We start from the raw sequence: 12,678 nt of genomic DNA on the forward strand, positions 1-12,678 counted from the left end.
ACTGTGAAATGGGTGGTACACACATCTGCCTCCTTGGCTGGCCTCGCAGATGGAGGCATTCCTGGTGACGCCTGCCCATGCCTGGTGCGCAGCAGACTGGAAGAAATGACAGGGTTCTTGTCCTGTGCTTGGGCGGTGCGCAGAGATTTGCTGTCAGCAGGATGCCTTCCCCGCTCCATAGTCGCTAGTTTGGAGTGACTCAGGATGGCGGCACCAGGGAACTCTGACCTTGTCTTCTTTTCTGCAAATCAGGTGATGAAGATGATCATGACCCTGAGCGCACAGGAGAGCGGCCGGGTGAGGTACGTCAAGCGCCCAGGCGTCGTGCTGGAGGCTGGTTGCGTAGTGGCGAGGCTAGAACTGGATGACCCTTCAAAGGTGCATGCGGTACGTAACACAGCAGCTCTGGCTGTTCCTGGGCTTGTCTGGGTCATTCCTAGGCACGCTCGGCCCTGGTGACAGTGTAATGTGGAAACCCTCACAGCCATGTCCCGACTTCTCCAATCCCTTCACAGCTCTTCATCCTGCTTGGAGCAAAACCCAGGTGCCAAGGGCCAAGCAGAGCTGCTGCCCGTGACCTTTAGCATTTCCCTTCCATCTCTGTCTGCAGCTTCAGGAGTCCACACAAGCCTCTCCCTGGAGCCGGGTCAGGGCCTGTCCCAGGCAGTGCCTCAGCTCACTCTCTCCCTACGTGGTTGTTCTCGATTCTCAACCCAGCTCATGAAGTTGGCTTTTGTTTTGTTTTGTTTTTCTTTCAGTGCTGGGAGTGAACCCAAGGTCTTGATCATACCTGGCAAGAACTTCAGCATTGAGCTGTATTCCCAGCCCTTGGATTTAAAAATTATTTTATTAATTACTGTTACTGCTATTATTGTGTGTGTGTGTGTGTGTGTGTGTGTGTGTGTGTGTGCTTGTGTGCCATCGTGTGCTAGTAGAGGTCAAAGGACAACTTCGGGGTGTTGGTTTCCCTGCTGTGAGTTCAGACTTGCATGGCAAGCATTTACCCGCCGAGCTATCTCACTGCCAATATGGTCCTGCTATGTAGCTCAGGCTGGCCATGGCTCACTCTGTAGCCCAGGCTGGGTTTGAATTCAAGGTCTTTCTGTCTCCACATTCCAAGTTGTAGGTGTGTACCATCATGCCTGGCTCTGTGAGCTATCTCGGACTACCTTTAAAATATTTTCTGTGCCAGACAGTGGTGGCACACACCTTTAATCCCAGCACTCGGGAGGCAGAGGCAGGCAGATCTCTGTGGGTTTGAGGCCAGCCTGGTCTACAGAGTGAGATCCAGGACAGCTAGGGCTATTACACAGAGAAGCCCTTGTCTCAAAAAACAAAACAAAAAAGTATTATCTTGTTCAATTAATATGTGCTATATAAACCAGGTTTTATGTTTCATACAGCTTTAGACTTGCAGGATTACAGCGCCTTCAAAGGGTTTTCATATTCCATGCACCCAGTTGCCTTGTTATTAATTCAACAATATTTATTACTAATCACTATTCATGTGATTTCTGTTATGATCATTAGATCCATTAGTCACAATGAATTACTACTGGTTAACCAACATACATACTTTACTCAGATCTTAGGATTGTGGTTAACTATATATAACTTACTAATTTTATCTGTGTGTGTGTGTGTGTGTGTGTGCGCGTGCGCACACACACACGCGTGTTCTGTCCCACATGCTGGAGATGGAACCCGGGGCTTCATGCATGCTGACCACCATCTACCACTGAGCTCCCTGTCCCCCGGCCCCTGCCTTTGTCATTCTGAGATTGGCCATTTCCGACGGAGTGTTAGGCCTGCATTGTTGGGCAACCATCACCACTGATCAGAACCCTTTCTTTCTTAACAAAATTGAAACCATGCCCACTAGACACCAACTTTCTATTCCCTCCTTGCCCAGCTCCCAGCAACCATTAGTTTACACTCCCCCTGGGATCTGAGTGCCCTAAGTGTCCCGGAAGATGGGGATCATACAGTACTTGCCAGTTCGTCTATAGCTTATTTCATTTAGCATATAGGACAGAGTATATGCATAATATGTTTAAGGCGATAGGTTCAAGTCTCAGGGCCACATACAAATAATTTTTTTTTTTTAAATCGAGGCTAGAGAGATGAATCGGTGATTAATAGTATTTGCTTCTCTTACAGAGGAGCAGGAGTTTGATTCCCACACCCATGTTGGGCAGCTCACTGCCAGCGCCTCTGGCCTCCATGGGCACCTGCACCCATGTGTGCATACCCACCCCCCATATACACACAACTAAAATAAACCTTATTTTTAGGACAAATTTAGAAAGTCACATTGATTTAGTCAGGCATGTTGGCACAGGCGTCAGGCATGTTGGCACAGGTGTCAGGCATGTTGGCACAGGACTGTAGTCATAGCACTCAGGAGTTTGAGGCTGGCCTTTGCTGTATAGTGAGACCCTGCCTCAAAACGAAACAGGGCAGGAACTTACAGAGAAAACAGAGAGAAACAGAGAAAAAAAAAGGGAATAAGGAGATATTACTTATCAAAAAGAATAAAAATAGAACCCCCTCTAAAATTGTTTGGAGTGTAAGTTACGGAATTTGTGCCATTCTCAAGGGGATAATTTGGAGAGCCTGGACCCAGACTTGAACTCAGCAATGATGCGCCTCTCGTTCTTTCTCAGGCTTCATCTAAGTAGGTCAGTGGGGGTTTGGGTCAGTTGTCTGCCCTGTCCTGACCTGTCCGTGTGCCTCACCAGGCACAGCCGTTCACAGGGGAACTCCCTGCCCAGCAGACCCTGCCCATCCTCGGGGAGAAGCTTCACCAGGTGTCCCACAGCGTCCTGGAAAATCTGACCAATGTCATGAGTGGCTATTGCCTGCCCGAGCCTTTCTTCAGCACGAAGGTGAGAGCCAGCGAGACCCTGGTGTCCCGGTGTACACAGGGCCCTGTGCTGAGCCGGGAGGGTTTCCTGCCCGCTGAGTAGCTTTGTGTGACATAAGTGAGCTCGCTGTTTTCATTTCCGTCATGAATAGGGAGTGGTCATTCTGCCGGCCCGCTGTGGCTGTCTATGAAAAAACAAACAAATGGGAAATAGATAAAGAGGGAGAAGAGGCTGCTCAGTGGCCCAGGGGTTGGGAGCCCGTACTGCTCTTCAGAGGACCCAGGTTCAGTGGGTTCCCAGCACCCAAGTGGGCCAGCTCACAGTCTGTAACCACTGCTCCAGGGGATCGGGCGACCTCTTCTGACCTCTGAGGGTATTAGCATTCGTGTGCACGCACAAACACGTGCACGCACAAACACATGCACATAGTTTAAAAGGAATACAAATAAGCTAAAAAAGAGAATGGGAGAAAAAAGATCTCTGGATTCTACCAGGCGCTAATCAAGTCCCCACGAGCATTTCTTGTCACATGCCCTTATTTGTCCTCCCCCTCCATGCTGGCTGTCTAGTTACCCAGAGAGGGACCCAGGGGGCCTCTCTGTGTGGGGAGACTTGAGCAACTCCACTTGGCTGCTGGGCCCCTGCATTGGAAGGTTGACTTGGGGTTGAGTTGGGTAGGGCGCCCATGGCGGCGGCAGACGGAGGCGCCCACGCGCACGCACGCACATGTGAGGTGGCGGCTGATGTCATTGTCCCTCCTCTGCAGCTGAAGGACTGGGTTCAGAAGCTCATGATGACACTCCGGCACCCGTCCCTACCTCTCCTGGAGCTGCAGGAGATCATGACCAGCGTGGCAGGCCGCATCCCAGCACCCGTGGAGAAGGCGGTGCGCAGGGTCATGGCCCAGTATGCAAGCAACATCACTTCCGTGTTATGTCAGTTCCCCAGCCAACAGGTGTGTGCCCGAGCCAGCCCTGGTCAGACACAGCTATGCTCACACTGCCTTGGCCAGCCTCGCACAAGCTGGGCCAGCACAAATGTGGGCCCATGGCTTCTTTTTAACTTTTTCTATAGAACTCCAGCGTTCTCTCCCATTGGTCAGGCATTCGATATCTGCCGCGGGCCCCCAGGCCTCACTCCAACAGCTCAAGATCAAGGTGGGGGGTGGGGGTGGGGGACGGGGAGTCACGGGTGCAAATAAAACTAACTGCCTTAGCCCAGGCTAGCTCAAATCATTAGCAGCAGAATCTTGTTCCTCGGTCCCTGGTTTTGGAAGTCTGTAGCTGTGGGCCTCATGTGTCTTGGGAAGGGAAACTATCAGTATTTACATCCTGTTACTATAAAAGCTGTTCATTCTCTCTGGCCTGCCTAGTTTACTTTTCTGCTCTTGAGCACGTGAAGGTCATTTTCCCAAACCTGCCTTCACCATTCCTTCCTGCTGTCCTTACCCATCATCCCCCACACACCTTAGCCCTTGAGAAGCTGGGCCAGGCGGTTGCCAGAGGTCAGCATCTCTAAAGGTTGAAACTGTTGTTTTGTTTTTTGCAGTGCTGGCCCTCAGGCATGCTAGGCAAGCACTCTACCACGGAGCTACACCCCGAGCTCCTGAAGGTTGGAATATTGTTCAGCCATATAAGAGGAATGGCGCTAAGAGTCATACATCATGAGCCTTATGCTAAGGGAAAGGAGCCAGTCAAAAGACCTCAGAGTCCGGAACAGGCAATCAGTGTAGAAAGGAAGTCCGTCAATGGTTGTCAGGGGAGGGAGGGGGTGGAGGGGGATGAGGAGAGGATAGGGCACAGTTGAGTGACTATCTATACATCACAGCTGGAGGAGGGGCCAGCTGTTTCCCAACCAGAATAGAGACCCCCATGGCGAGATGGATGCATTTGGGACTTTTCTGAAATTTCACATTTAAAAATACCTTTTATTGGGGGGTGGGGGAGCGTGACATGGCTCAGCAGGTAGAGACGTTTGCCAAGCAAGCATGATGACCTGAGTCGGATCCTCAGAACCCACATAAGCGTGGAAGGAGAGGACCCTGACCTCCACATGTGTCATGCACACATATGTCATACACACAAAGCACAGTAATTGTAAAAGGAAACATGCCAATCACACGAACTTTCATGTAAAGGCAGGACCCATCTCCCTCCCATGCCCACGCTTTTGCTGGATGCTCCCTCCTCCCCTGAGTCCTGTCAGAGAGGGAGGAGGCCACATTTCCTTTGCTCATTATCTTTGTGTGGCTCCTGTCATTCTGAGCTCCTGGTCGCCAGAGAGACATCGAAGGGCTGTTAGGAAGAGGCCGGGTGGCTTGTGTCTTTGAGTACAACCAGGCTGGGACCTCCCTGGGAACCTGTGGCGGGTCCCTCGTGATCCTACCCTGTGACGACTGGATCATGTGGCTGTCAGTGTGGCCTGACCTGTTCTGTGTTCTTATCTAGATAGCCGTCATCCTGGACTGCCACGCCGCCACCCTGCAGCGGAAGGCAGACCGTGAGGTCTTCTTCATGAACACACAGAGCATTGTGCAACTGGTCCAGAGGCAAGTGCATCTAGGGGCTGCAATATCTCCTGTGCGTGCGTGCGTGAGTGCGTGCGTGCCCACGTGAAGCCCTCCCTGGCTTCAACCCCCAGTCAGGGAGGGGAGGTGGGAAGGAAATCCATCCCCATGTTAAGGAATACTATAGAAGAGAAAAAAAAAAAACCACACTGCATTTTGTTCCAAAAAAGGAAGGGAAATTTACGAAAAGTGTTTTTGCAAATGTCCTCAAGTCCGGCTTCGGCAAACGTCTTTATGTGTTACATAGGTCATTGGAAATATTTGTTTTGTGGTTAAAATCTGCTAAAATTGGCTTTCCTCTTTTAGTAGCTCAACTCTTAAGGTTTCTCCTTCTCTCTGGGCTTGTCTAGAGGCTTAGTCCTGGCGGGGGACCGGCCCAGTCTGGACTCTGGTTTGGTGAACAAGTCATGGCCTCACTGACCAGCCCCAGCCAGCACCAAGTCCACTCCACGCCCTTCCTTCCCTTCCCCCTCATCCCCTCCCCCTCCCCCTTCCTTCCCACCCACCCTCTCTCTCCCTCCTCTCGCAATGCCCCCTTGTAACCAGGGCTTTGCACATGCTCGGGAAGTATTTTACCACTGGCCTAGCTCCCAGCACTGGGTGTTCAGAGACAGGGTCTCCCTGTGTGATGCCACCCTCAAGCCTGAAGTCCTTGTCAGAAGAGTGCTTCCCTTATTAAAGCCGGAAGAGCGTTCAGGAGGCCGTACTCCTGGTGACAGGATGCTCTTGGCTCCCCAGGTACCGCAGTGGGACCCGGGGCTACATGAAGACCGTGGTGCTGGACCTCCTGCGGAGGTATCTGAATGTGGAGCGTCATTTCCAGCAAGGCAAGAGATGTCCCCCACCACTGGCGTCAGCCACAAGCTCTGGGCAGGGCAAGCGGGCACCGCCAGCCTCACCCTTCTGGCTCTCTTGTCTCTCCCACAGCCCACTATGACAAGTGCGTGATCAACCTGAGAGAGCAGTTCAAGCCGGACATGGGCCCGGTGCTGGACTGCATCTTCTCACATGCACAGGTGGCCAAGAAGAACCAGCTGGTGATCATGCTGATAGTAAGACAGGGACCAGTGCCCGTGGGGATGCGACGGGGCTTTCCTCCCTCTCTCTCCTCCTCTCCCTCCTCCTCTCCCTCCTCCCCTCCCTCCTCCTCTCCCTCCTCCTCCTCTCCCTCCTCCCTCTCCCTCCTCCCCCTCCCTCCCCTCCCCTCCCTCCTCCTCTCCCTCCTCCTCTCCCTCCTCCTCCTCTCCCTCCTCCTTCTCTCCCTCTCCCTTCTCTCCCTCCTCCTCTCCTTCCTCCTCCTCTCACTCCTCCTCTCCCTCCTCCTCTCCCTCCTCGTCTCCCTCCTCCTCTCCCTCCTCTTCTCCCTCCTCCATCTCCTTCCTCCTCCACCTCCCTCCTCCTCTCCCTCCTCCCTCTCCTTCCTCCTCCCTTCTCCTCTCCCTCCTCTTCCTCTCCCTCCTCCTTTCCTCCCTCCTCTCCCTCCTCCTTTCCTTCCTCCTCTCCCTCCTCCTCTCCCTCTTCCTCAGGTTGATCTTGAGCCGCATAGGGAGTCCTGTTGTCAAAATTAACAACAACAATAATAATCAAATGAATTTAGTATACCATCTTCAAAACTAATTAATATATGTTTAAAGCAGCCAAGAGGGCCTGGCACAGAGCCTATTGTTACAAATAAAGTTTTATTGTGCCGCCACACTGTAAGCAATAGTAAAGTCAAGTAGTGAGGTCAGAGGTCAAACCACCTGCAAAGCCTAATTCTTTACTTCCTTCCCTTTCTAGAAAATAGTTGGGGACCAGGCTGGGGTGTGGCTTCGTCACAGAGCACTTGCCTGGCAGGGCTAGGACCTGGGTTCCATTCCAGAATGGAAAGGGGGAGGGACAAGAAGAGGGAGAGGAGGAGGAGCTTAGCTGACAATGGCCCCATAAGAAGGAAAGGGTTCACTGTGGCCCTCGTGAGGACACGAGGGTGCGGTGCATCATGAAAGGAAGGCTTGGCAGCTGTTTGCAGCCACGGTCAGGAAGCAGGTCCAAGCCCCCAACGCAGGGAATGGCGCCGCCCACATTCAGGGTGGGGCTCCTCACCTCAATTGACCTAACCTAGAAACTTCCTCACAGTCAGCCCAGAGCTTTGTCTCCTAGTTGAGTCTAGATCCTGACCTTTGGTTCCTAATCTTGGATCTTAGTGTGGTTCAGCGGTCATAGGATATTAGTGACGGCGAAAATAGAACATGATGCCGTTGTCAAAATTGTACGATTCCAGTTGCTTCTTAGATGCGAACAGGAAAGTGTATTTTTAATTTATTTTTATTTTATATACATTGGTGTTTTGCCATGGGTATGGGGTCCCCTGGACCTAGAGTTATAGACAGTTGTGAGCTGACATGTGGGTGCTGGGAATTGAACCCAGGTCCTCTGGAAGAGCAGTCAGTGCTGTTAACCGCTGAGCCATCCCTCCAGCCCCTCACAAGTGTACTTTGAGTTGTTGTATGTGGGAGGTGGTGACCTCACACGAGTGCATGCATGCTTGAATGTGCGTGTCTACAGAGGCCAGAAAAAGGCATCAGGTCCCTTGGAGTTGGAATTACAGCTTAGTAACATGAATACTAGGGACCTAGCTCAGGTCCTGGGCAAGAACATTACACGCTCTATACCCCTGAGCCGTTTCTCTAGCCCGTACAAAGAGCTTTCCGAATGCTGTACCTCTTAGAAAACCTGGTTGCTGGACAGCATCTCAGGAACTGTTTGGGGGCCCCTGCTCTGAGCCGTCCCCAAGCCCGCCTTACAGCGAAGGCGCGAGAGGGAGGGATGCGTGGCTGTGGGAGGAACACTTGTAGCACATGTGTGTGAGGGCCAGAGTTTGGGCTCGAAGCATCCACATAGAAAGCTAACAGGTAGGGTGGTCCACTGGTAACCCCAGTGGAGGTGCAGGTGAGGGGTCCCCAAGGCAAGCTGCCTAGGGGACTAGCCAGACCAGTGAGTTCTGGGTTCAGGAGAGACCCTGACTCAGAATGTGCTGGAAGAAGACATAAGTGGTGGTCCGGTTTTGTTCTCACAGGCATGTGCACATGCTCACCCACACACATGCAGCTCCGATACACGCTAAAGGGTTCTGCTGTGTTTCCCTTTCCATCAGATGTGGGAGGGGAGTCAGTGAATGAACGTGTGATGCGAGTGAATGAATGGCAAATATTGGCCGGGTCCCCTCGGGCAGAGCAAAGCCAACCTGGGTTCTGTTGTCCCTGAAGGATGAGCTCTGTGGTCCAGACCCCGCCCTGTCAGACGAGCTGACCTCCATCCTCAATGAGCTCACACAGCTGAGCAGGAGCCAGCACTGCAAGGTGGCCCTCAGGGCCAGGCAGGTTGGTGTCGAAGCATGTTGTCATGTGTGTGTGCATGCACATGTGTGTGTCTGTGTGGGTACGTGGGTGTGTCTCTGAGTGTGTCTGTATATGTGTGTGTATACATGTGTGTGTCTTTGTGTGTTTAAGTGTCTGTGTCTGTGGTCTGTGTGCCTGCATATGAGTATGCGTGTTCATGTGTGTGTCTGTGTGGGTGTCTTTGTGTGGTATAGTGTGTGTGTTTGTATGCTTGTATGTATTGTATATGCGTGCACACATGTGTATTGTGTTTGTGTGTGTTTGTGTGTGTGTAGCTCTGTGTGTCTGTGTAGGTGTGTGGGTGGTTATGTGTGTGTGTCTGTGTGTGTCTGTGTGTGTGTGTATGTGTGTCTGTGTGTCTGTGTGTGTGTCTGTCTGTTTGTGTATGTCAGTGTGTGTGTGTCTGTGTCTGTCTGTGTGTGTGTGTCTGCCTGTGTGTGTGTCTCTGTGTGTGTCTCTGTGTGTGTGTCTGTGTGTCTGTGTGTGTGTGTGTCTGTTGTCTGTCTGTCTGTCTGTGTGTCCCTCCCACCTCCCAGCTTCCGTCCTCCCAGCCCTCTGCCCTGTCCCCGCAGGTCCTGATCGCCTCCCACCTCCCCTCCTACGAGCTGCGGCACAACCAGGTGGAATCCATCTTCCTGTCTGCTATTGACATGTATGGCCACCAGTTCTGCCCAGAAAACCTCAAGGTGAGTCTTTGGGACGTGGGTTTTCATTCCCTTCAAGGAGCCCCGGTTGAGTGACGTGAAGTTGGGAGTGGCTAGAGTGGCCCCAGGGGACATCTGCAGGTGTGGAAATCAGCATACGGGATGCACTGGGTAACAGGCTTGAAGCTTTCCTGGCCAGTACAGGGTTTAAAACTAAGGTGTTCTAGAACATTCCAGGAGGCATGAGCCCTTTGTGGGGTGGGGCACGGGGTCTTCTCTTTCCAGGCTCTTGCCAGGGCCCTGGCTTACTGTAAACTTCTAGGCACCCATCAGCATTTGAAACTGGGACCTCACCCTCACCGCAGTCACCCTCTACCCCTTCACTGTCCCGTCTCCCAAGGCTGTGTGCGAAGGAGTCCCCTGCATTGGAAGACACTGACTGCAATACTGATTGTGACATAGCCTATTTGTGCCTCCTGCCCTGACCCAGCTTCTGGGTCAGACCTGCTCATTTTCTGTTTGCTCTTTGGCCCCTTCGTTTCCATTAGAAATTAATACTTTCGGAAACAACTATATTCGACGTCCTGCCAACCTTCTTCTACCACGATAACAAGGTCGTCTGCATGGCATCGCTGGAGGTAAGTAGAAGCAAGCCATCCGGAGTGTCCACGGCCTGCCCCCCCTCACCTGCACGGCCCCCCCTCACCTGCACGGCCCAACCCTGAGCTATGCACCTTGCAAATATGACCTTTTCTCTCCAGGGAAGGGTTACTTTTCTCCTCTCACAGAGAAATAAGTTGAGCTCAGAGTGGTGAGGTGACTTTCTCGAGGCCGCATAGCCAGAGACAGAATCAGGATTCACACCTTAGCCGTCTTCTGGTGCCCGGAATACTGCCGTGCCCTGGCATAACATACTCCTCCGGACGGTGTAGCTTGATGCCACACCCCAGTGCCAAGCCAGACGCACCTTGTCCAAACTTCTTACTCTTAAGTATCTCAGACAGACATCTCTGCCTGGGCAGAGCATACCAGCGACCTCCCTCGGAGCAGAGAAGGGCTTTTCCGGTGGAGCATCCAACAGGCTCCCTGAGCACCAGAGCCCAGCGGTGTTCAGGTCCCTCTGAAGACTGCTGCTTGCTTCCTGCAGATAGGAGGACCTTCCTTAATCCTGGACTGAGTCCAGCGATTGATGGGTTTTTGAGACAGGGTTTCTCTGTGTAGCTTTGCAGACCAGGCTGGCCTCGAACTCACAGAGATCCACCTGACACTGCCTCCCGAGTGCTGGGATTAAAGGGGTGTGCCACCACTGCCCAGCTAGACTGATGGCTTTATCTCACCCTTGACCCTCAAACTCTAAGTCTCTGCTCCTCATGAGCCGTATCTTTCCCTGCCTCTCTTAGGCCCCATGCTGGGTTTGCCTAGGTCTTCGTGGAGACTGGTTTGGGGCCTTTGGGCACATGAGCGCTGCAGGGGGGCCCTGGGCTTGCAGTTGTCACTTTGTAAGGAGTCCTTCTGAGGTCCCACTCTCGAGGCCACTGTGTCCGGCAGATGTTGTTCTGACAAGTGTGAATCCTCAGCTGTGTGTGTGTGTGTGTGAGAGAGAGAGAGAGAGAGAGAGAATGTGTATGTAGGTACCACGTGGACACCCAAGGAGGTTAAAGGTCATCTGTTCAGGTGCGGTTCTCCCTTCTTACCTTGCCTTTTTGAGGCAGGGTCTCCCATTTCCACGGCCAGGCTGTGCACTGGACCCTGAGTTCCCATCTCTGCCTCCCCTCTCACCGTAGGGGACGCCGGAATGACAGATAAGTGCCACCACACCTGGCTTTTTCCGTGGGATCTGGAAATCAGATTCAGGTCGTCAGGCCCACACAGCAATTGTTTTTACCCCCTGAGCTGCCTCTGCGGCTCCAGGACACGCTTTGCTAGGTTCCAGGTCCATATTAGCACATTTATATTCAGCTTTTTCCTTGTGAATCAGGAACACTGGGAATGCACAGGTCTAGGCTCAGTCTCTTGAGAAAACAGAGTTTTGTTTTTGTTTGTTTGTTTTGTCCCTAAATGGGTTGGGGTCCCCAAGCACACTCCAGTTCAATGGTTTACAAGGACACACAGGACTCCGGTTGTCATGGTCACGGCTGTCATGCACTACACAGAGCGGAAAGCAACAAGAAAGGACGTAGGCGATGCTAGGCCGGGGTGGGGCTCCTGGCGTCTTCTCCGAAGGGAGTCTCAGTGCGTGAGTCTCTCTGGCGGCGAGTCAGTGTGCAGTGGGTTACACCTGGGAAGCTCGTGAGACACCGGTGTTTTTAGCATCGGGTTTTCGTGGGGTCTGGGCTCAGTGTAGTAACGTCGAAACTATGAGGCTAAGAGCTTGTGTCCATCATGGAGCGTCAAGGGGTTTAGGCCCCCAGGGAGTTTATCTGAGAGAAGTGGGGTTCTCTCAGCTCCCACAGCAGCCTGTCACAGGGCGGCACTGAGGCCCGCGGCGCTAACCCCTGACTCTCCTGTTCCCATCTCAGCTGCAAAGCTCTAGGACTGAGTGGGCCAGTGTGGCCGCCACTCACTTGTGTTAGCGAGAGCTTGAAAAGGGACTTGTCCCCATTGAGCCTGTGTACCGTGTAAATTACACACCGCTCCAGACACTTAGTGCAAGAAAGAATGTCAAGCGCCCCGTTTTTTATTAGATTGATTGCATGTTGAGATGAAAATATCTGGGTATTTGGGGAAGGAGAAAATACCAGTTATCTTTTTCCTAAGTGGCTGCTAGGAGTTTATAATGATGTGGTTTGTGTTACATTTCTGATGGTTAGAGTGGAGCCGACATCTGTGCCACTATTTATTTCTTTAAATAAAATTTTATTAGAACGGGGTTGGAGAGATGGCTCAAAGGTTAAGAGCACTGGCTGCTCTTCCGGAAGTCCTGAGTTCAATTCCCAGCATCCACATGGTGGCTCACAACCATTGATGATGCGATCTGGTGCCCTCTTGTGGCCTGCAGGCGTACATGCAGAAAGAATACTGTATACATAATAAATCTTTTAAAAGAATTTTTTTTTTATTAGAACACAGATACACACTCACGTTTTCCATGCTTCAACAGCGGAAGCGGGGGCTGCAGCAGGATCGCCTCCCACGCTCTGAAACACTTGCTATTAGTCCCTTGAGACATTCCCTCTCATGTAGCCCAGAGAGCCTGCAGAGGTCCTGTGCACAGCCCTTCAGAG

The 12,678-nt window shown here is 52.2% G+C and overlaps 1 protein-coding gene across 1 annotated transcript in view; it reads left to right on the plus strand.

The window, feature by feature from the left end:
- The window catches only part of Acacb (acetyl-CoA carboxylase beta), a 72,793-nt gene that overhangs the window by 33,739 nt on the left and 26,376 nt on the right, over positions 1-12,678 (plus strand). The window contains exons 18-27 of the mRNA XM_051176470.1: positions 253-387; positions 2,742-2,888; positions 3,634-3,822; positions 4,416-4,478; positions 5,315-5,415; positions 6,172-6,260; positions 6,361-6,485; positions 8,679-8,792; positions 9,383-9,496; positions 10,003-10,092. Coding sequence (XP_051032427.1) covers positions 253-387; positions 2,742-2,888; positions 3,634-3,822; positions 4,416-4,478; positions 5,315-5,415; positions 6,172-6,260; positions 6,361-6,485; positions 8,679-8,792; positions 9,383-9,496; positions 10,003-10,092 — 1,167 coding nt within the window. The remainder of the gene's footprint in view (positions 1-252; positions 388-2,741; positions 2,889-3,633; positions 3,823-4,415; positions 4,479-5,314; positions 5,416-6,171; positions 6,261-6,360; positions 6,486-8,678; positions 8,793-9,382; positions 9,497-10,002; positions 10,093-12,678) is intronic.

Source organism: Phodopus roborovskii, unplaced genomic scaffold (assembly GCF_943737965.1).
Source record: "Phodopus roborovskii unplaced genomic scaffold, PHOROB, whole genome shotgun sequence".
Taxonomy (NCBI): domain Eukaryota; kingdom Metazoa; phylum Chordata; class Mammalia; order Rodentia; family Cricetidae; genus Phodopus; species Phodopus roborovskii.